General features: G+C 38.1%; 1 protein-coding gene across 4 annotated transcripts in view; it reads right to left on the reverse strand.

Moving 5' to 3' along the window:
* USP54 (ubiquitin specific peptidase 54) overlaps positions 1-25,588 on the reverse strand; it is a 132,465-nt gene that overhangs the window by 60,731 nt on the left and 46,146 nt on the right. For 3 of the 4 annotated variants that reach the window (XM_090278216.1, XM_090278214.1, XM_090278218.1), the window contains exon 1: positions 4,950-5,779. In XM_090278216.1, coding sequence (XP_090134342.1) covers positions 4,950-5,096 — 147 coding nt within the window. In that variant the 5' untranslated portion in view covers positions 5,097-5,779. Of the gene's footprint in view, positions 1-4,949; positions 5,780-25,588 lie in introns of those variants that run through there. The other variant, XM_090278215.1, reaches the window with a different exon arrangement.

A 25,588-nucleotide genomic window follows, 5' to 3' on the forward strand; every position in this document is an offset into this window, starting at 1 on the left:
CCCTCCACAGCTAAGAAGGAATACAACTACCTCAAACCTAGAAACAACCAGAAGTTCCAGAAAATCAAACTGCATGGAAGTCCAGCAAACAAAGATATAAAGAAGAAACACTCATCCAGACAGGTAGGAGGGGCGGAACTGGAGCGGAGAAGATGCGGTGTGGTGGCAGCAGCAGCTGTGGCAGCAGCAGTCTGGCAGAAAGCGCAGTCACACGTTTTAAGGTCAGGAGGGACACCTAGGGAGGATTCCCAGGTCCTCATCGGACCTAGCAGCTCACAGTCTCAGCACCAGAGGAAATCAAGCCTCATTGCTTCTGACTGTGCAGACTAGTGGGGGTTGAGGCGGAGGCAGAAACTGCGGGTCTCTCAGCAGAGTCCACTTGGCCCCCCATGGACCTAGAACACCCGCAGACCCACCCACTCTGGGAAGAATGGCCAGGGCAGCAGCAAGAGGGGTGCCAATCCGGTGCGGAAGTGGGAGAGGTGCCTGGAAAATGAGCAAGTGCTGGGCAGGCGGTATTGTTCCTTCTTGGACCCCTCCCCCACACACAGCGCCACAACATGGTGAAACAGGCTACCCTGTACTTAGGCTCCGCCCCTTAAAACATAACCAGAGCGACAGCTCTACCTGGGACGTGGAAGCAAACAAACACAGGAGCCTGTCAGAATGAGGAGACAGAGAAGTATGGCCCAAACAGGGAAATGGATCAAGGTTCCAGTGGGAGAACTAAGCAACAAGGAGATAGCCAACCTCACAGATGAGGAGATAAGACAACCTAACAGACGCAAAATTCAAAACACTGGTGATAAAGATGCTCACAAGCTTGACAGATATGCTTGAGTACGAAAAATGCATATGAGAAGAAGTGAAGGCTGTGCTAAGTGAAACAAAGGAAAATCTACACAAAACCAATGGTGAAGGGAAGGAAACCGGGGTTCAGGTCAATGATTTGGAACATAAAGAAGAAAAAAAACAGTCAACCAGTGCAGAATGAGGAAGCAAGAACTGAAAAAAATGAGGAAAACTTCCCAAATTTTGCGAAGGAGATGGACATACAGGTCTGGGAAGCATGGAGGGTCCCGGGCGAGCTGGACCCAGAGGGGATCACACAAGGACGCATCATAATTGAGATGCCAAAGGTGAAAGATAAAGACAGAGTTCTGGGGACAGAAAGAGAAAGGGGGAGAGTTGCCTACAGGGGGGTGCCTATAGGACTATCAGGTGATTTCGCAGAGGACACTTTCCAGGCAGGAAGGAACTGGCAAGCAGTATTCAATGTGATGAACAGCAGCCTGCAACCAGGACTACTCTACCCAGTAAAGCTATCATTTGGAATAGAAGGGCAGATGAAGTGCTTCCCAGACAAGGTAAAGCTAAAGGAGTTCATCATCACCATGCCATTATTATATGAAATGTCTAAGGGACTGACTTAAGAAAAAGAAGATCAAAACTATGAACACCAAAATGACAACAAACTCACAACTGTCAACAACTGAATCTAAAAAATAAAAACAAAATCCAAGTAAGCAAACCAGAATAGGAACAGAATCATAGGTATGGGGATCTTTTTAAGGGTTATCAGCTGGAAGGGGGAAGATGGGGGAAGGTGGGGAAATGGGGAAATGGTGTAGGAACTAAGAAGCATAATCGGTTGGTACAAAATAGAGAGGGGAAAGTTAAGAATAATATAGGAAAGGGTGAAGCCAAAGAACTTATATGCATGACCCATGGATATGAACTAAGGGGCATGGGATTGTTGGAGGGAAGGGGGGTACTGGGAAGAGGAGAGCAAAGGGAAAAGAAATTGGGACAACTGTAACAGCATAATCAATAAAATATACTAAAAAAATGGGCAAAGGACCTAAATAGATACTTTGCCAAAGAGGACATACAAATGGCCAACAAATGTATGAAAAGATGCATGAAAAGATGCTCAACATCACTAATCATCAGAGAAATGAAAATTAAAACCACAATGAGATATCACCTCACACCTGTCAGAATGGCCATCATCAATAAATCAACAAGTATTGCAAGGACTCAGAGAAAAGGGAACCCTTGTACACTTGTTGGCAGGAATGCAGACTGAGGGAGCCATTGTGCAAAGCAGTATGGAGTTACCTCAAAAAATTAGAAATGGCCCTGGCTGGAGTGGCTCAATTTGTTGAGCGTTGTATTGTAAACAGAAAGTCGTGGGTTCAATTCCTGGTCAGGGCATGTGCCTACGTTGCAGGTTCATCTCGGTCAGGGCGGGGACAGAGGCAACCGATGCAACTGACCGATGTTTCTCTCCTGCTTCAATGTTTCTCTCCTTTCTCCCTTCCTTCCCCTCTCTAAAATCAATTAGCCTATCATCAAGTGAGGACAAAAAAATTGAAAATGGAACTGTCTTATGACCCGGCAATTCCACTTCTGGGTATGTATACAAAGAAACCCAAAATACTAATTCAAAAAAATATATATGCACCCCAATGTTTATTTCAGCATTATTTACAATCGCCAAGATTTGGAGCAGCCCAAGTATCCATCAGTAGATGAGAGGATAAAAAAGCTATGGTACATTTGCACAATGGAAGTAAGTGAAGTAAGCTAGTCAGAGAAAGACAAATACCATATGATTTCACTCATATGTGGAACCCAATCAGCAAAATGAACTAACAAGCAAAATAGTGAAAGACATAAATAGAGAGCAGGTTGACAGATGTTGAAGGGGGCTGGAGGAGGTGGATGGATTGAGCAAAAAAGAAAAAAAAAAGGAAAAACTTCATGGACAGAAACAACAATGTGGTGATTGCAGGAGGAGGTGGGAAATGGAGTGAGGTGGAGGAGGGTATAGAGAGGATAAATGGTGATAGACAGAGGTATGACTTGGGGTGGTGAACATACAATACAGTGTATAGATGATCTGTTAAGAGAATTGTGCTCCTGAAACCTATATAATGTTGTTAACCAGTGTCACTCCAATAAATTCAATAAAAAGGAAAAAAGAATTTTAAAAATAAAGAAATTTTAAAAAATAAAAAATAGAAATAAAAACACCTCTACATTGCATTAAGCTAAACAGGAAAAAAGAAAGAAACATGCAACGCTCCCAGATAAGTAACAGTTTTTTAACAAATATAATGGATTTGACACATCTGTGGTAAACACAGCTTTCATACCAGAAGTTAGACTAAGCTCATAGAAACAATTACTTTCAAGTTGTAACATGATTATAGCACACACTACAAAACCATCAATGACACAATCCTTATGTATGGATATAGAAATATGTATGTATGTGTATATAGTATGTGTTTCATATAGTATTGGAAATTAGAACAGAAACTAATAAATACTGTTTCAATGAACAATACGGATAGAAAATATAAAAAAAAAAGTTATAAAAACAGGGTTATGGCTAGGAAGGAGGAAAGCACAACACACCTATATCAATACCTTTTTTCCTGCTTCAAAATTACAAAAGTATTGCTAGTTTATGCAAAGTCACTCAAAAACCAAATATGCATCATCTGGAAAAACAAAACAAAAAAAAACCTAACCAACCCCACACAATTGAATAGAATTTGTGGTAGTAATTAGTGAAAGTACTTAAACTCTTACTATAGGGTACACAGCACAGGGTTTTTTAATGTTTTCAAATAAAAATTTGGAAGCTAAGAGTATGAAATTTTAATTACATAAATAAGCTTGATTAGATACTTGTATTATGAATGAGAAAATTAAAATACTATTACCTGTACAAGGTCACAACACTAGTCTATAGAAGGTCAAAAAGAAGAACCCAGATCTCCTAATTCCTAAATCCAATGCTTTTATATCAAATACTCTTGTCTTTTCTTCTCTCATAATCTGAGGTATAAAATTAATATTTAACAAAAGCATAATTATTTTGGGTGGAAAATTTCATTTACTTTTATCTGAAAAGCATAAAAGAGAGGAAAGGGATTACTTGAAAGTTAGGCGAAGTGGTCTGAACCTAACACTCTATGGGCCAGACTAGGCAGATCAGGCAGACAGACAGGAAGCTTTAGGATACTAAGACCAGTTAAGAGGCAAGCAACACCAAAACGGAAAATCTAAAGTACAACAGATAATCTCCTAAGAAACTCAGGAGAATTTACTTCCCTTTAGCTCTTTCAAGTGTATCTGACCAGACACCAATTGTGAGCTACTACATGTGAGCTCAGAAGAAGGAGATGAAGAAATGGACAAAGACTGATCTCCATTTGGAATGTGTGCTAAAAGCCTGAATATCAAGCCCTAGCCGGGTAGTTCAGTTGGTTGGAGCAGCATATCAATATGCCAAAGTTGCCAGTTCAATCCTGGGTCAGAGCACATACAAGAATCAACCAATGAATGCATAAATAAGTGGAACAACAAATTGATACCTCTCCCTCTCTCTCTTTCTCTCCCTCTCTCTCTACCCACTGCCCTTCCTCTCTTCCCTAAAATTCAATTTAAAAAAATTTTTAAAGCCTGAATTTTATGAGAAGAGAATAATATTACAAGACAAGAAAGTCTCTTGACTTGTGGAAAGAATTTTGCTTTCTGTACTAGAGAAAAGCAACTAGGATGATAAGACACCTTGCTGTCCAAAGGGGAAAAAAAGAAACAAAAGAGACTGTTCAGGAAAAAAGTCAATAAACAAGTAAAAGATCATCTATTCTATGTACCTCCCCTTTAGGCAGGTTTATAGTAGTAGTTAGTTATTATTTCACTATCATATTAATCCCCCCCCCCTTTTTTTTTAACCAATGAGGTAAGGTAATTGAGACTCAAAGAGATAAAAGTGACTTGCCTAAGATCATACAGATAAACTTAAGAATAATCTCAGGTTGCTGACCTCAAACAGAGACTGTCAAGTATTATATTTAAAAGAGTTATCAGAAATATAGCACCAGCAACTGAAAGTCAAAGTTCACCAAAAAGAAAGAAATTGCCCTTACCTGCAAGGCACTATTGAGGAAGCAACTGTTTTGTCCTGGCTCATTGCTGAGGCCTTTGCTGGGGGCTATTGAGGTTGAGCTTCGAGGCGCAAACATCCCTTGGACACTCCCTCTGCCTCCTGAAAAATAATTTCTCTTCCAAGACATTATTGTTCACATTTAGCCTGATAACACAGAGGAGGTTTTGTACCTTTGAGGAGGGAGTTTCTGTCTGCTGAAGTCCTTAACAGAAAGAGAATCCAGAATTTAATCAATATACATTGAAAGATGTTGACTTTACAACCTTCCAAACATCATATATGTAGCTCACAAAATGCAGGTATCCTCTTAGATCCACATGACAGAGCTGTCCTCAACTTGCTCCAAACAATGCCCAAAATTTAACATGGCACAGGACTAATACAAACAGATGTATCCTTGAGTATTATTTCCTTCCATTTTTCTTGAACTGCTTTCAAAAAATCCTGGTGAAGTGGCTGTAATCCTCAACTCCAACAGAATCCAGGATCAGGGTTAAGATGTGTTCCTTAGGCTTCTTAATAATGCTTCTTGTGGATTGAAGATTTTTTCCAACTGGAAGGAGAGGCAGACAGATAAGAAAGAATCCAATACAACCCTCCTCGCCTCCTTTTATTGCCTTGTCCCATTATTCCCTGAAGTAAAAATTCAAGTTCTAAGCAACTGACACAGATTCCACAAAGTAAAAGGCTTGTTTGAATTATATGGGGTATTTGCTGTTGCTGTTGCTGTTTTTTAATATGCTCCAAACATCTTCTATCATTCCACCCAGAACTTCAGAAAGTCTCTTCTCCTTTCTTCCTCTGTGACTCGAATAGCCAGCTGTGTCAGAGAGCTTTAACAGAAGGAAAAAAAATATCAAAAGCTTGCGTCACTTAATGACTCTACTGGCTTTGTGCTGTTCTGCCAAGATCAACGTTGCCTCACCTCTCACTACAAACTTGAAACCTTGGCAAACAATGCCAAGGAAAAAAAACTAACAACAAAAACGAGAAACCAAAGAGGAGAAAAAAGGTATGAGCAGCTTTCCTTTCATGGGAAACTTCTCTGAAATTTTCTAGAAGGAGAAGAGAGTTGATGTAGATAAAAATAAAAACCAAATACAAACTTTCCAAAATCAGGCTAACAAAAAAATTACCAAGCACACACCAAATGAGAAATTAAAAGTTTCTTTTGGATATTGTAAGTAAAAAAATTTTAAGGTATTTTACATACACATGGTTATAAAAGCCTATTTAAAGGTGGGAGGGCCAAGTTATCAGTCTGGACTCTGTTCTGAGGAAAGATGTCCCATCGCAGAGTAACACTCATGGTAAGTAAACAATATGTCCTTAACATTAGTTCAGGAGAACTAAATCTTCTCTTGCCCTGTTTGTTTGTATGTTATATTTTTACCAGAAGATCAGAGAGATAATTTGGGACACAAATCACTTAATTCTCAGATTATATCAGAGGTACTTACAATCGGAGGCCATCCATTGACCAATATTAATTCTCAACAAATAGAATGCCAGTGAGACAACAAGGAGAAATGCCAAAGCAAGTAACTTCCTTGGAAGGTAATGCTTCTAATCTCCAGCTTCAAATTTTCCTATAAGGCTGCTATGTCCACATAAGGAAAAACTTAGGAATGTCAAATTTGATTTCTAACAGTTCCCCAAGCTTCTCCCTTCCTTCCCACCGTCATGTGGACCACCTCAAAAAAAAAAAAATGCTACAATATCTTAATCATTCTCTTGGATACCACCTAGCATTTCCACAGTGTGTCCCATGGAAAAATTGAGGCACAGGGACATTAAATGGTTGCATAAGACTGTTCTTTCTTTTCTCTAAATTCCCAGACTATTTATAATTTACATGTCACAATTTAAGAATTTGATTATACACTATAGCGTCATATTATTCTTTATTTGTTTTATATGGTGTCAGTCATAAATCTTAAATATGTCTGTATGCAATGAAATACTAATGTGTCAGACATGTGCTAAACACTATACTTACAGTCTTTATTCAATCTTCATAACAGCCCTATTATGTAAAAATTAAAAGTACCATTTTACAGAAAGTAAAGTGAGGCTTAAAGACATTAACTTGCCCAAATCAAAGCTGGTAAGTGGCAGAGCTAGAATTGTTTGCCTATAATACTGAATTTAATTATGTATTTTTTATTCCAAAAACTCCTATCACAGTGCTAGACATAAAGAGGTACTTAACAAATACTGCATGGCACCAGGAAGGATTTCGGGTCTCCGACACAGACAACACAAGACCCTCAACTCGACACACACACCCTCACACACACCCCACTTAAAGCCACTACGCAACTTCCAACAAGCTGGGCAGCATTCCTTCAGCTCAACTGCTGCAAAGGAATGACAGTACCAAGACTCCACTTTACTCACAGCCAGAAGGACTTGGCAGACAGGTGGGGTTTCCAGTGTTCACATTAGGAGATTACTGAAACTCAGCCTGCCCTATGTACACACCCCTGACTTTAGGGAGCAAAGGGGAAAAAGGCAGTGGCAGAAAAAAAGATCTCAGGCTCTGAATGGCAGTATTATGTAGGGTAAGGCAATAAACTTTCACATTTGCTCTAGGTGTGTCAGAAAGTAGAGGTGAGAGCCAAAAAAAAAAAACAAGCCAAGAGAGGCAATAGCAAGTGGCCCAAAGAAATAGTAATGACAAAATAGTTCACCTAAGTTGCAGGTCTAGCACCAAACAACATAATTCTTTTCCAAAGTCATATAGTAAAGATATATGAGAAAATAAATTAAGAGTTCTACCCACATGACTCTAACAACCTATTTAAAAGAAGAAAAAGAATTTAAGCAATACTGAAGTATTTAGGAGTAAAAAAGCATAATGTCTAACTTATAAATGGTTCAGAAGAAAAAAATTTATAACAATATATATACATATGGGGGGGTATGTATTTACATGCGTATACAAAGAGAGAAAGAGTAAATGGTAAAGCAAATCAATATAGCAAAATGTTAACAATAGGTAGAGCTGACTAAAGGGTATATGCGAATCTTTTGTACCATTTCTTACAACTACTCTAAATTTTAAATTATGTTTTTTAAGCTGAATAAAAAAGAATTTCAAATATGTAAAATTTTCTTGTACTATATGCAATACTAGTGAATTCATGCAAAATCATAACTAAAATTACTAAGTTGATAGAAAATTATATCATGCTAGATGATACTGGCAATCCCAAATTTTAAAATAAAGAAAGGCAACTATATAAAAGTATAGACATGAAAAAAAAAAAGTATAGACATGAGATTTCCGGCCAAGATGGAGGCCTAGACAGACATGCTAAGTCTCCCTCCACAACGAAAAAGGAATACAACTACCTCAAAATTAGAGACAACATGAAGTTCCAGAAAACCGAGCTCCATGGAAGTCCAACAAACAAAGATATAAAGAAGAAATAATCATTCAAACAGGTAGGAGCGGCACAGCCAGGGCAGACAGGATATGATGTGGTGGCGGCGGCATTGGTGGCAGCAGCAGGCTGCCGGAAAGCGCAGTCATACATTTTTAAAAGTCAGGAAGGACACCTAGGGAACACTCCCAGCACCAGACCACACACAGCTCGTGGTCCCAGCGCCGGGGAAAATAAAGCCTCGTTGCTTCTGACTGTGTAAACCAGTTGGGGTTGGGATGGAGGAAGAAACAGCCAGTCTTCCAGTGGAGTCCTCTTGTTTAAAGGGCCCCCACAGTCCTAGAAAGTCCGCAGACCCACCCACTCTGGGAACAACAGCCAGGGCAACAACTAGAGAGGCGCCAGTCCCATACAAAGTGAGAGAAGTGCCTGGAAAAAAGGGGAGTGCTGAGCAAGTGACACTGTATCCTCTCAGACCCCTCCCACACATACAGTGCCACAACGTGAAACAGGTCATCCTCTACTGACGAGAAAACCTAAGGCTTCGGCGCTTACAATGTAACAGGAGTGACAACTCTATCTAAGACACAGAGGCAAACAAACACAGGAGCCTGTCAAGATGAGGAGACAGAGAAGTATGGCCCAGAAGGGGGAACAGATCAAGGTTCCAGTGGGAGAACTAAGTGACGAAGAGATAGCCAACTTAATAAATGAGGAAATAGCCAACCTAACAGATGCAGAATTCAAAACACTGGTAATAAAGATGCCCACAGGGTTGACAGATATGCTTAAGTACAGCGAACACATCAGTGAAGAAGTGGAGGCTATGCTAAATGAAACGAAGGAAAATCCACATGAAACCAAATGTGAAGGGAAAGAAACTGGGGTTCAAATCAATAATTTGGAGCATAAGGAGAAAAAAAAAGTCAACCAATACAGAACAAGGAAATAAGAATTGTAAAGAATGAGTAGAGGCTTAGGAACCTCTGGGACAACTTTAAACATGCCAACATCCAAACCATAGGGTGCCAGAAGAAGGAGAGGAAGAAAAAGAAATTGAAAACTTCTGTGAGAAAACAATGAAGGAAAACTCTCCATATTTGGCGAAGGAAATAGACATGCAAGTCCAGAAAGCACAGAGAGTCCCAAACAAGCTAGACCCAAAGAGGACCACACCAAGACACATCATCATTAAAATGCCAAAGCTTCAAGATAAAGAGAGAATCTCAAAAGTAGCAAGAGAAAAGCAGAAAGTTACCTACAAATGGCTGCCTATAAGACTATTAGCTGATTTCTCAAAAGAAACTTTGCAGGCAGGAAGGGACTGGCAAGGAGTATTCAAGGTGATGAAAAGCAAGGACTTAAACCAAGATTACTCTATCTAGCAAAGCTATCATTTAGAATATAAGGGCAGATGAAGTGCTTCCCAGACAAGGTAAAGCTAAAGGAGTTCATCATCACCAAGCCTTTATTATATGAAATGTCAAAGGAACTGACTTAAGAAAAAGATCATAATTATGAACATTAAAATGACAACAAACTCACAACTATCAACAACTGAATCTAAAACATAAAAACAAAATCCTACTAAACAAACCAGAATAGGAACAGAATCATAGGTATGGGGATCATTCGGAGGATTATCAGCTAGGAGAAGGAAGCGGGAAAAATTGGGAAATGGTGCAGGGATTAAGAAACATAATTGGTAAATACAAAATAGACAGGGGTAAGTTAAGAATAATATAGGAAAGGGTGAAGCCAAAGAACTCATATGCACGACCCATGGTCATGAACTAAGTGGGGTGGGATTGCTGGAGGGAAGGGAGGTACTGGGTAGAGGCGAGCAAAGGGGGAAAAAATTGAAACTACAGTAACAACATAATCAATAGAATATACTTTAAAAAGTAGATATGATGACAAAATAAAATGGAATAAAACTTGAATACATTTCTATGAAAAGAAGAGCTCAAAATACAGTGTAATGTCAAGTCATTGAATGGAGCAAGTGATATAGAGTAATTGTGATATTATACAAAGAGGACTAGAACTAGATTTGGAGTTAGAAGGTGTGGGTTCAATTTCTACTTTTAATAATTTGCTAAATCCCAAACTACTTAGGTGTCCTGAACTTTTTTCTGGGTCTATAAAATGGTGGCACTATACCTACTTCACACAGTGGCTAAAATTTAATGTGAAAGGCACATGAGACTACTATTAAGTTTTCAAAACAAGCAATGAATGAGTTTACTTAATGGGTGAATTACTATGCCTAAAGGTAGAAAAGTAAATTTTGGTTTGGGGACCTCAGGATACCAGAAAGTTATAAGTTATCAGGAATAAGTCTTCTAATTGTAAAAAAAGAACAACAGATCTCATAGAATAAGTGACATGTCAGCACAATTTAGCTATGTGATTGCAGAAACATTTGAATTTTACAATTATTTTAAAAATACAAAATTTAACTTAAGACAAACAACTGAGCCTATTACAAGGAAGAGGATAATATTCCGAACACCAACAAAGAATGGCTGTGTTCTACTAATTAATGATTCAAATGGAAAAACCATGAAGAGTATCTCAGTTTCTAATGAAGAAACAGTAAGCTGCCCCATTACTAGTGATTAAAGCCAAAAGTAACCCAAACATTAAGAAGTCAAAGTGCACTTCACTGAGATACCCAGTTTAACCAGGAAAGTTGCTCACATTTCAGGATTCTGTTATTGTATATAGCAGTTTACTGTAGTTTACTTAAGAAATTATATTTGCCTTTGGCTGGGTGGCTCAGTTGGTTGGAGCATTGTCCCGTACACCAAAAGGTTGCCAGTTTGATTCCTGATCAGGGCACATACCTAGGCTTGGGTTTGGTCTCTGGTCAGGGTGCATACAAAAAGCAACAGATGTTTCTCTCTCATAAAGATGTCTTTCTCTCCCCCCCACACACTTTCTCCCTTCTTCTCTTTCTACAATCAATAAACATACATTTGAGTGAGAAATTTTTTAAAACCTGTGTATTTGTCAAAATAACTCAACAGGCAATTACCTTAATTCCTTGGTATAATCCGTTTGTCAACAATTCCAAACCAATCTATAATATCTTACTGGTCATTATGTGGATTGAAATTAGTCAATACATACAAAGTGCTAATGTCAATGGCTGGCATACAGTAATTGCTATATAAATTACTGTTATTGTTGCTATTACCTTTCAAATATCTCTTCCTCATAAGCTCTTTTCCCTTTAAACATAATCACACACAAATATCCAACATTCTTTTTTTTTAAAAAAGCCACCTTGAACTTAACTCCTATATCTACTGTCCTAAAATTCTTTCAGTCTTTCACTACTAAATGTCTCTACAATAATTTGCAACTGCTGCTTCTCCTTGCTTACCATCAATTCCTTCAGAACATGGGACATACAGCTCCTTACTCCACCACCACAATTTTACTTCATCATCCACTTTCTTAAAAAATCTCCTAATTTCCTTCTTTTATTTTTTTATTTTAAGAAATCTTCTGATTTCAAAACATACTGGCTTTTTCTATAGGTCTTATTCTTCTTACTTTTCTGCAGCACCTAACACTGGCTGCCCTGATACTATACAATCCTGGATTCATTGGGTGAATTAATAAGAAAATGAGAGAATGAATAAAATGTAAGAATGACAAATGAATAGTAGATTTCCTGTTGCCGTTAGTGCATTTTCTCTCTCCTTTGCTATTTTATTAAAAGTGGGCATTCCCATGTCCTGGCTGGTGTGGCTCAGTGGGTTGGGTGTCCTCCTACAAACCAGAAGGTCACCAGTTCGATTCCTGGTCAGGGCACATGCCTGGGTTGTGGGCCACATCCCCAGCTGCGGGAGTGCAAGAGGCAACCAATCCATGTTTCTCTCACACATCGATGTTTCTCTTCCTGCCTTTCTCACGCCCTTTCCCCCTTTCTAAAAATAAAGATAAAAAGTCATTAAAAAATAAAAGTGGGCATTCCCTAAAGTTTAAATCAGACCTTCTTGCTCTTTTCTATATTACTTCCCATTATGTTCTCATCTCCTTCTCTGTCAGAACTTCAACCATCATTTCTGGTCTGATAAATCATAATCTTATGAACCCTAAAACCAAATACCAACTACTTGCAAACTGACCCACTTTTGTAACAAGGTCAACATATCCAACCCCCCAAAATAGTTCCTCCTCTGACTCTATTATTTATTTATTTTTAGTAATGGCATCTCCAAATGCCCAGGTTGAAAACAATTGTAGTTTTTGATTTCTTCCTATCTCTCTCTCCCTTCCCTATCCACATCACAAAGGCTTGCCAATTAAGTCTCCCTTCAAAATCTATCACATTTGAGCCTTCTTTTTCATGTCTACTGTCCTCAACCTAGTTTACACCACAATTACCTCCCATTTAGACTATTACAATAAATAAGTTTTCCTGGCCTCCTATCTCTTGCCATTCCAATTCATTTATATGTAGTTTTTTAAATTAATATTCCTCTTTAACACACACCATTATTTATTTGTGCGCTTTTTACACAAGAAGGCAAAAAGCTTACATTGTTGCTTAGCAGTAGAACAATATCAGTTGCAGGCCAAACTAGGTTTTTGATAGGACCACTTCTACCTTTTTCACGTCCCAAGCAAGGTAAGGATGTCTACTTTTACTGTAACAGAACCCCTGGGCTCACTGACTGAAACAGAACCCACAGGCTATTTTGTTAGGGGCCCGACTGCCCACCACCTGAATTATAACTCTCAATACCAGAGTTTAGTGAAAAGAAAAAGAACTGTTTATTTAGTAGTTATATAGATATAGATTATTTGCGGATTTCTGCCGTTAAGTCTTATGTTCCTTAAAACACCCACAAACACATATTTCTGCCTCCCCCTACCAAACCAGGCTAGTTTTAGAAAAGTTAGAGATACCGTTTCCCTACTTCCTAGACACAATTCAGCTTTACCAGTAGCTGCCAATCATTCAATTCTGATTGGGGAGGCCTTGTCTGTGTTATGGTGCCCGCCAGCTTTTAATCCAGAACTGCGTGGATTCCCAGCCTTTCCTTTCCAAAACCACAAAAGTATTCCCCCTTCTCCAAGCCACAAGGTATTCTCAAAGCTGCATGGTGTTCCTTCCTTTTCAAAGCTGCATGGTGCCCCCTTCTCAAAACCGCATGGTGCACCCATTTCTGACCATTCATAGAACCTCACGAAGGCTCTGTGTGCTCTTCCCATACCATCCCACGGCCCAAGATCCCTCCCATCTTCTTGGGGCCTTGGAAGCATCAAATCCATTTGCACAGCAAAGACACTAGCCACTAGCCCCAGGCATGCAAAGGCATCCTGAAAACTGCTTCATTTTCCCCACCCCCCAGCCTGCAGGCTCTGGGGACCCCCAGACACCCCCGTTCTGTAACATTACCACTCTTATTCAACTCCATACAGGAGGCCTTAGCCTGTGCAATGGCAAGAAAAATAAGTTTAAAAAATATAGATTGGAATGAAAAATAAAACTGCTTTTATTTACAGACAACATGATGTTCTACATTTTAAACTTCCGAGGAATCTTAAAAAAAAAAAAAAAAAAACTCCTCTAAGAACTAGTGAGGTCACTAGTAAGTCCACAAAATACAAAGCCAGTATTTTTCAAAAATCAATTGTATTTCTATATACTAAGCAGTGAACAACTAGAAACTGAAATTCTTTTATAGTACCATTTACAGTAATACCACAAAATATAAAATACTTGGATATAGATGTAACAAAATATACGTCGGACCTATATGCTAAAAACTATAAAACACTGGTGAAAGAAATCAATCATTTAGTTCATAGTCCTAAATGGAAAACCTAAACTAAAAATTCTAAAAGACAGAAAAATATTTTGTGACCTTTTGTTAAGCAAAGACTCCTTAAAGACAACAACAGAAGTACAGTCCAAAAAAAATTACAAAAATGGGCGTCGTCATAATTAAGAACTTCTCGAAAATATAGGGGTATGCAAAAGTAGGTTTATAGTTGTGAGTACGTGAAACATTGAGTTTATTCTTGTATTACTATTTATTAATTATTGCATTTTCCATATGGACAACTATAAACCTACTTTTGCCCACCCATATTTTCAAATCACAAAATAGATAAAAGACTTATATCCAAGATAGATATAGAATCTTCAAAACTTAGTAAGAAAAATTGCTAAATTTTCTTAAATAGGCAAAACATCTGAACAGACACTGAATTCGACAAAGATATACAGGTTTCCAGTAAAGATAGCAGCATAGGTAAATGGGTACTCCGATCTTTCCACAACCATGCCAGACTTACAACTAAACTACAGAACAACTATCATTCAGAACTACATGAAATCTAGCTGAACAGAAGTCCTATAACTAAAAAATGTAAACAAGAAACGATATCAAAACTGGTAGGAGGGGTGGAGACTTAAGATGGGCTGGTCCCCACACCCATGTGTGGCGGTTAAAACTGGAAAAGATAGCTCCATTGCAGAGGTACCCCACCCCCGAGGAGCAAGGGGTTCTAGTCCCTCACCAGGCCCCCCATTCCAGGGTTCTAGTGACAGGAAAAGAAGTCCCCATAACTTCTGGCTAAGAAAATCAGCAGAGATGGCAGCTGAATGAGACTGAGGGCTTCTGAAGTTCCAAGCAGTTCCTCTTAAAGGGACCATATATGGACTGACTTAGACTCACTCACTCTGAGCTAGAGCACTAGGGCAGCATCTCGAAAGGCACCAGGGACATACAGGGAAGAAATGAATTCTGGCTCTGGGGGGAGGGCTGCAGGGATAGTTTTCTCCTAGACAGGGAAATAATGATGCTACACTAAATGAAATAAAGAAAAATATACAGGGAACCAACAGTGAAGGGAAGGAAGCGGGGTTCAAATAAACAATTTGGAACATAAGGAAGAAATAAACATTCAACCACAACAGAATAAAGAAAAAAGAATTCAAAAACACAGGAGAGATTAATAAGATTCTGGGACATCTCTAAAAGTGCCAATATCCGATCACAGGGGTGCCAAGAGGAAGAGCAAGAAACTGCAAACTTATTTGAAAAAATAATGAAAGAAAACTTCCCTAATTTGATGAAGGAAATAGACATACAGGTCCAGGCAGCACAGAGTCCCAAACAAGTTGGACCCAAAGAGGACAACACCACGACACATCATAATTAAAATGCCAATAGTTAAAGAAAGAATCTTAAAAGCAGCAAGGGAAAAGCAGTTAGTTACCTACAAGGGAGTTCCCATAAAACTGTCAGCTGATTTCTCAAAAGAACTGCAGGCTAGAAGGGAGGCAAGAAATGTTCACAAAGATGAAAAGCAAGAACCTACAACCAAAATTACTGTACCTGGCAAAGGACAGATAAAGAGCTTCTCAGACAGAAAAAGCTAAAGGAGTTCATCATCACCAAACTAGTATTTTATGAAATGCTAAAGGGTTTTCTTTAAGATGAAAGTCAAAACTATAAACAATAAAATGGCAATAAATACATAACTATCAATAATTGAATCTAAAAAACAAAATAAACAAATTAGCAGAACAGAAACAGAATCATAGATACAGAGAATGTACTGATGGTTGCCAGATAGGAGGGGGGTCAGGCAGATGGAAAAAAAAGATGAATGGATTAAGAAGTACAAATTGGTTGTTACAGAGTAATCATGGGGATGTAAAGGACAGCATAGGAAATACAGTGGCCAAAGAATGTATATGTATGATCCCTGGACGTGGACAATGGTGTGGGGATTGCCTCAATGAGTGGGGAGGGTTTGGGTGCAGGGGGTGGCTAAGGGGGACAACTGTAATAGCATTATCCATAAAATATAATTTTTAAAAGTATAATCAAAACAACAAGCAAGGTAGCAATACTTACAGCAGACATAACAGACATTGAAACAAAGGCTGTAATAAGAGAAAGAAGGACCCAGCAATTCCACTTCTGCATATTTATCCAAAGACACCCATTAAACTAAATCAAAAAGACATATACCTCCAAATGTTCATTGCAGCATTATTTACAATAACCAAGATATGGAAACCACCTAAGTGTCCATCAATAGATGAAAGGATAAAGAAGAAGTGGTTCATATATACAATGGAATATGGCTCAGTCATAAAAAAAAATTAAAAAAATCTTGCCACCTGCAACAACATGGATGAATCTAGAGGGTACTGTGCTGAATAAAATAAGCCACACAGAGAAAGACAAATGCCATGTAATTTCATTTATATGTAGACTCTAAAAAACAAAATAAATGAACAAGCAGCACAGAAACACTCATAGATACAGAGAACATTTTGACGGTTGACAATGGGAAAGAGATTGAGGGGACAAGTGAAAAGGTGAAGGAATTTAGAAGTACAAATTGGTAGTTACAGGATAGTCACAGGGATGTAAGGTACAGCATATAGTGAATAAGCCTGTAATAACTATACCTGGTGTCAGATGGGTACTAGATTTATAAGGGTGATCACTTCCTAATTTATAGAAATATCTAATCACAAACTTGTACATCTGAAACTAATATTGTATGTCAACTGTAATTTAAAAATAAAAAAAATATTTTTAAGAAAGGAAGCCCTTAAAGTACATAAGATTCAGGATCCATAGAATCTGAATCATATTACCAAAGCTGGGTTTTTATAGTGTCTACTACTTGAGAAAATACATAATTCAAAAAGCTGCTTTAAATTCAATAATACTAATAAATTTGTATTTTATTAATCAAAGCAGCATGTAATACGTTATTCGCTGTAGAAATTTTGTTAGCACTAAATAGATCCAAATTTTGTATTCTTGAGCCCACTGAAGTAATTCTAACAAGGATTCAGAGTTGAGAGTTAAAAACAACAGAGCTAAATTTAAAAGATCATAGCTCAAGATTGCCAGCATTACAGGTACAGCTCTAGAAGCTGATGACCTTTAAAAAAAACATTTTTATTTCTCTGTATTAATGAAAAACAGACAATGATTACTTCACGAGTATACACAGTAGAGCATAATGTACTGCCATTTTTCTCAGGCCAAAGTAATAAACCAGGCAACAGCTGCAGCCACCCTAATTATTCCCCGTTGAATTCCTCACCAACAAAGTCAGCATCTTGAAGCCTCTGTTTCTGAAAAGACCCAAAGTAGTCAGTCATTCAAATGTTTGCTGAAGTGAAACTGGCTTATGCATAAAGAGAGATGAGCCCGAAAGGGCAATAGACCAGGAAGAGCCTGTCACTCTAGTAGAAAGTGGGGTAAATGAGGTTCAGAGATCTACAGGTTATTAGCATTAGAGACTTCATTATGAATGGGACATGAATGGGACTGAGACCAGTGAAGACTAGAAAGGATTTGTTCCTGCAGAGTCTGGAAGCCTTTGATAAAACCAGGTGTAAGGTGCAGGAAGCTTAGAAGGGGATAGGTCTCTTAAGGGAATTCATTTCATAATTTAAGCTCAATGAGGTCCATGTGTAGAGAACTCACGACATTTATGCAAATTATAGTATCAAAGTATGTCCACCAAGATATTTATTAACTACAAAGGAAAAGATAGTAACTATTGTGGAGAAACCCAGATGAAACCTACCCTAACCAAGTAATCAAGGTCAACATCACCAACAATAATACAAATTGACATAATAAATCCCACGGTAATAATGATGCACTAAGGACACAACATTATTTCTGGGTATTCTTGCCTAAACCAGTCCATTCATGAGAAAACATCAGACAAATCCAAACTGAGGGACACCTGACAAAATAACTGATTAGTATTCTCCAAAAAATGTCTAAATAGTTACAAAAGACAAAGAAAGACTAAGAAACTTTTACAGAATGCAGGAGACTAAGGAAGAAAAACACCTAAAATATTGTACAATGTGAGATTCTAGACAGGATCCTTGATAGAAACAAAGAAAGAACAATGGTGGACAAACTCGTGAAGTTTGAAAAACAGTATTTAGCTAGTAGTGTTATACCAATGTTAATTTCCTGGCTTTGATTACTGCACTATAATTTTATAAGATAACATTAAAGGAAGCTAAGCGTGAGATATACAAAAACTCTCTGCACTATTTTTGCAACTTTTCTATAAGTCCAAAATTAATTCAAAATGAAAAACTTTTTTAATTGTGCAAACAATTCACTGAAAGAGATGAAACCTTGTGCCCAATGAGGAATAGAGGAATTTGGGAAATTTGTATCGATCTGTATAAAGGTATGTAGCGTAGGACAGATTAATAGGAAAAGAAATGACATTGACAGTATGTGATCTTGGTAAACTAGAGTACAAGGAAGGCTTCATGTGAAATCTCTGGGTTTAATTATGTTTAACATCACAGAATAGCAATTAATGAGTTAAGTTTTATTAGTTAAGTAACCTGTTTCTCAGAATAAACTGTTAGAAAAGTTTTTAAATCTACAAGAGCAAGAATAAGCAAATGTAAAAAAATAGGAATCTTGTTAGGGTAACGGAATTATAGATTTTGTTCTCTTTTCTCTACTTTCTAAAGTGTCTATAATTCAGATAAATTATCTATAATTTATAATTTCCTTACTGAAAGTAAAACTTAAATCAGGATTTGAACTCATTTTCCCTAAAAATAGAATGAAAGGATTCTGGACCAGTGAGACACCTAATATCCTAACAATATGAAAATTGTTTGTTTAACAGTCAACTATTTCCTATTTAGAAACAGGGGGCCAGATATGGATTTCTATGTTCTTTCATTCAATTCTCATTGCTGTTGCAGTTAAGTTTCAGATCCTCATTTCCTTTAAATGACTACATGGCATTACTGACATTGCCAGGCCTCCAATCCTATGTGTGACTACCAGAGGACTCCTATAATACCATATCACTCTTTTTCAAAAAATTTCAGTGGCTCCCAGAGAGGGTGTTCTTTTGCCTAGAGAAAAATGGTATTTTTCTCATTTACAAGGGGGTGATATTAATGGATGGATTTTTCATAAGTTTCTTTTCCATAATTTACTCTTATCCACTCATTCTGCTAACAGGGCAAAAACATGAACAAATAACAAATTTAAAGAAAAAAATAAAAACCAAAGCAGTCAGACATATTTTGACAGCATTTTTTAATTGACTGACTCATGTTCTTGATTGTGCATTTTTTATATTCACATTTTTTACTGAATTAGTCAAAGGATATGAATATTTTGTTTTATACTTATCAATTTTAGAGAGAGGAGGGAAGGAGGGATGGGGAAAGAGAGAAACATGGATTTGTTGTTCCACTAATTTTCGCATTCATTGGTTGATTCTTCTATGTGCCCTGACCAGGGGACCAAACCTGCAACCTAGGCGTATTGGGATGATGCCCTAACCAACAGAGCTACCTGGCCAGGGCACATATTTTTAATATTCATATACTCCACCAGTAATATAACTAATTTGTAAGACTAAATTAAATGTCTAGCATCTGCACAAATTTGAGAATCATTAGACATTACCTTCATTCCCAGCTACATCTTCTACTTACTCATTAATCAGACATTTCACCTAGCACCTGTTATATGCCCCTCACTCATCCTCCACTCCAGGTAAATTTGACTCTTTTGTATAATGAATATGCTCTGCACTCTATTTCCTCAGTGCCTTGGCTCTAATAATGCTTCCACTTGGAGTGCCTTTCCTCTCCTTTTCTTCTTAAAAATAATAACTATCATACAAGGAACAACTGCATCCAAAGTATTCTCAGATTGATTCTGTCCGTTTCTCATCTTTCCATTTTCATCATTTATTTAACCTTCTTCTGTGCTCTCAGTGCATGTGGTTATATTACAGCATTCCCACCCTCCCCCCATGTTATAGTTATTTGTGTACATGTACTACATTATTTATCAGAGAAGGAAAACTCTGACTCCAAAAAACCTCCGCTGCCTTGCGGCATACCTCTTCAGGGGAAAGGCTAAGGGAGTCGCAGTCGCAGTCGGCAGCCGTCCGTCTTGAGAGACGATGGTGTAGCTTCTTAAGAGTCTATCTGCACCGCCGAGAATGGTTGTGCAGTCCGACTCGGGAGTGACACGGTATCTGTCTCCTCCCGTGTTGAATCGACATCTTGCGATGACGCTGGAGCGTCCTCTCCAGTGAAGCTGAAGCTACAGAGCCTGGGCAGGGTGATATGGAGGGTCTGCTGTTGCCCATGCAGCAGGCCCCCCCTCTCTTCGCAGCTGAAGGGTCCAAGGGAAAGACGGAGTCAATACAGCTTGGCTTCAGGTGCGCCGCAGGAGTTGCCGGTGTTGACTACAACGTCAAACCGCCTTAGGGACTCCGGCTCCGGATTTTCTGTCGGGGTTTACTCCCTTAGCCTTTCCCCTGAAGAGGTATGCCGCAAGGCAGCGGAGGTTTTTTGGAGTCAGAGTTTTCCTTCTCTGATGTGCCCTGACTGGAAGATCGAACCAGCGACACTTAGCTCGCAGGCCGACGCTCAATCCACTGAGCCAAACCAGCCAGGGTGGCTAAGGGAGTAAACCCCGACAGAAAATCCGGAGCCGGAGTCCCTAAGGCGGTTTGACGTTGTAGTCAACACCAGCAACTCCTGCGGCGCACCTGAACCCAAGCTGTATCGACTCCGTCTTTCCCTTGGACCCTTCAGCTGCGAAGAGAGGGGGGGTCTGCTGCATGGGCAACAGCAGACCCTCCATATTACCCTGCCCAGGCTCTGTAGCTTCAGCGTCATCACAAGATGTCGATTCAACACGGGAGAAGACAGATACCATGTCACTCCCGAGTCGGACTGCACAGCCATTCTCGGCGGTGCAGATAGACTCTTAAGAAGCTACACCATCGTCTCTCGAGACGGACGGCTGCCGACGACGACTACATTATTTATACCTCAGGGGCATCTTTTTATTCCAAACACAGGTTGAATATAATAGACACTGAATCCTTAAAAGTTTAATTAAAAGAGAAAACTCTCTGTTTGATGGGTAGGTACCTAGAACAACCAATTCTGACTCTCCTTAAATAAAAGAGCCCCCAAAAGATTATATATTCAGTTTGAGATCCTGCAGACAAGTTTTTCTAATGGCACACTATATCAATTGAATCAATATTCGCCATGATTTAAGCTCGAAAATAAAGAAAGATAAGCATCTACAACCATAAAAAAAACCTAAGTGATTTGTTGATTCGTGGGCTGGTTATCTCAAACTCCCCAGTAAAAAGTTGTTCAACTCAAACAATTTCCTGAAGGTTGGTCTTTGGAGCTTCAAATTATTACATCATGTACAACAAGTAGAATTGTATGCTGATAAAGTACAGAATGCTTTATTTTTCCTTTTATAAGAATTAGAAAAGTGTCATTCACAATAAATTTGTCCAAAATCAGTTAGGGCAAAAAAAAAAAAAAAGCAAGAAGACATGTTTTACTATGTTACAACTGGCAAACTTTAAGAACTAAGAAATGACAATGGGAGGCTACTTAGCCCCTCCTTACAAAGATCCAGAGTTGTATATATAATTTACTGACTTCTAAGGGAGGCAGCATGATAGTAGAAAGAACATAGTAGGTAAAATTTCAGCCTCTGCAGGGCCAACTATATTGCATAACCTCAGGAAACACCACACTCATAGTGGAGACCCAAGGTGCACCATTCCCAAAGAACATAATGTGAATTTTACAACTTAGTGACCCAGAGTTAGTAAAGTATTATAGAACAGGTCTGGATTGCATCACCTAATGACTGTGTCATCTTAACCAAGTTACTGAATCATTTGTTGAAGTCTCCCAGGTACTATATCAGTAAAACATGATTGATAAGTAAAGATTAGTATGTGAATTAATGAAATAATATACAGTATATGTGTAATTAGCCCAGTACCTAGTATTTAGTGAATAAATGTTTTGATGATGATTATGATGAAGATGAAGATGAATCTACATTCCAATCCTGCTCCATCACTTTCAGGTCATTTACCATTTATAATAAGCGCAATTTGTTGAGAGTATTCAACAAATTATATATGCAAAATACTTAGGGCCAGGTACAAAATAGGAGCTCCATAAAGAGGTAGATATGATTATGATTGACCATTCCCTATACCCATCCTCTCTCCCCCCTTCTCCCTTTCTCTTACAAACACATCCATACAGTTACCGTAAAAATTCCTAAGATTAAATTATAATTGATAGCATAAACCCAAAGCAATATCAAAATGAGGGAAAATGTATTCTAAAAATAATGCAGTCTCAATACAATTCACCTAGAGTATTATGATAACTTCCAAACTGTTCTTCCTTGTCTAATCCTAGGTATAAAATATTAGCAAAAGCACCCTGACTGGTGTTGCTCAGTGGGTTGGGCATCATCCCACAGAGCAGAAAGTCACTTGGTTCAATTCCCATTCAGGGCACATGCCTGAGTTGCAGTCCAAGCTCCTTGTTGGGAGCACGCAAGAGGCAACAGATCAGTATTTCTCACTCTTTTTCTCCCTCCCTTCCTCTCTAAAAATAAATAAAATCTTTAAAAAAAATACTACCAAAAGCAAACTCACCAGTCACTATTTAGCTCACAAAGGTTTAGTGACATAATGTCAAAACTCCTTGGCCTTAAATGGCCTTCCACAATTTTAACCAATGCACATTTTCAACCTCTTCTACCACTATTCCCCTTACAACACACAAAAAGTTTTGTTTTCTCTGTATCACCTTCTTCTCCACCTCCATCTTCCCAGTTCTACATAATACTAGTGATCTTTTCCACTCAGCAAACCTGCTTGAAGAAGCCATTCTGCTGGCAACATATAGTAATAGGTACTAATGATAATCACAACCTGTCATGAGGGAGCAGTTCTTTATATTAATTCATTTCCCAAAGGATTGTCTAAATACCACTTTCCACCAAACTGGTACTTAATCCCTCCCTCCCAGGAATTTCATTAGTAAGTATTTTATCAGAATACAATGTAGAAGGTTACATTGCTTTACATCCAATAGATTCTCAATACTTATTAAATAAAAGAGTAAGTGAAGAACTAATTTTTGTGAAATACTTTTTTTGGTTCAGAGATAATTATAAGCATGACCAGTCATCTCTCTTATCTCTTCCCTGAATCTACTGCCTGAATTATATCATACCTAATTCATATCTTGTATTCCCGAAAGGTCTATGGAAGAAGGATACTCTACTTTATGACAAGTAGGACAAACACAACATTTTTTCTCAGACAGATTGCTAATACCACCAAACTAGTTAATGGGTGTGGTTAAAAGAAAGAGAATCAATAGCAATTATATTATGCTCCAGGTTAGCAAAATGAGAACTGTGAGCTCTATAAAGTTGCCCTGTATTAATTATCCCCTGATCCAATAATTTAGAACCAGAGATTTTTTTTCCCCTAACTTTTAAACCATTAAGGATTTTTAAATTTAAATGCTTGATTGCAACTGTACACTATTTATAAATCATTATAAACACACCATTACCCAAATTATTTTATCACAAACAATAATGGAAGCTTGACGGCTCTGTCAAGAAGAGGAAATATGAAGGCAAGTCACTGTCTGCTCTGGCTTGACTTAATTCTGCTGGGAAAACACTGGTACTGAATGGCACAAGCAACTCCAGTGTGACAGACCAAGCACATGACTGGGAAGGTGACAGAGGATACCAAGGAAAGAAGGGCATCTGTTTAAAAAAAAAACAAAAACACAACCTCCTCTGTAGCAGAAAGAGGTAAAAGAATGGGCAGAGATACATTGCAATATACTTGAAAAGCCTTCCCAATATTCAAGCAAAATCATAACCAGACTGCAGGTTTTGAGCCAGTTCAAATCCTAACTTTACTGCTTACAACTGAGAGACCTTCAACAAGTTACTTGGCCACTGAAGCTCTTTCAGCTGAAAAATTATAATAATACTAGCCACCACTTAGTGAACAGCAACTCAGTGCTAGGCACTGGACACATGGTATATCCTTTAAATCTCACAATCAGGGATTATTTCCCTCATTTTGCAGAAAAGAACACCCCATGTTCTTTCTACCTATGTATGACTGTTTCCAAGAGAGATAATACTACCTACCTGGCAGGGTTATAGTGGGAATTAGAAGCAAAACACTTAGCATAGAAACTAGTACCTGCCACACAGTAGGAACTCAGAATTCACTAATGTACAAGTGACTCATTTGAACAGTAATAAAATCCCACAAATAAGTTTTCCCTCATGTCTACTATGAAAATGGCTTTTAATTAGCTGTACTTCTGGAGAACCCAAGGCTCCAACTTATAACTCCTTGAAATGCCAGAGTATCACTCATTCTGTGTCAAAAATAATCACAGACGCTCACTGTTTCTGTTTTAGTTGAGGATCAAAACATATGATCCAAGAAAATAGAATGATATGAAAGTGATATCTGACTCAATCTGAACATTAAATATTAAATATCTTACTTTCAAAGGATTATAGATCTCATACCTCAAGGGAGCAGGTGCTAATTAACAAGTTTAACTTCCCAAAAATAATTCCCAGAAGCAGCTGTTACCCTGAAGTACTCAGAAAACCATTTCCCAGACTTGACAACATATTGCCAAAAATATTAGTGAATTTTGCCAACAACATTCTGCTTTGAGGGGAAAAAATTATTTTGATTCTGGAAGTAAATGCTCCATTCCACCTTAGCCACAAAATAATATCTCTTCTTCATTATTACTCTTATCAGTATGTTAATACTAAAAATAAATATAAAGAAATCACAAATAACCTTCTATTTGAAGGAAATTTAAAATACTAACCCTCACAATCCTTGCTTTAAATTTGACTAGCTCAAGAAAATCTGAGGATGATTTTTTAAAATAATATAAATCAAATTACTAACGCCTTAATTGAGACAGAAATGGGAAAAGAATGAAAGAAGCTTCTTGAAAGTTAAGAAAAATAAAAGCTCAAAATTAAAACCTCAATTTCAAAGTTTGAAAGGTTTCCATTCAAAGCAACACTTTCCAAAGACTGACTAGTTTCCCACATTCCTCCTCATCTACCCCATTTTTACCACAAGAAACGTACTTACACAAAAAGCACTCAATCTCCAGCAAAAGGCCTCCAGCAATCACAAGAGTATTTGTGTGGCTGGGATACAGGAATGGGGAGGAACACGGGAAAAGCTAGAGTTGTGGGGAGGAAAGGGTACGAAGGGAGGAGACAACTGCTGCTAGCAACAATGGGAAACTGTAAATCTAAACCACAAAGGTTTCCCACAGAAC

The sequence above is a fragment of the Furipterus horrens genome, unplaced genomic scaffold (genome assembly GCF_987537825.1).
Source record: "Furipterus horrens unplaced genomic scaffold, mFurHor1.1.pri manual_scaffold_5, whole genome shotgun sequence".
Lineage (NCBI taxonomy): Eukaryota > Metazoa > Chordata > Mammalia > Chiroptera > Furipteridae > Furipterus > Furipterus horrens.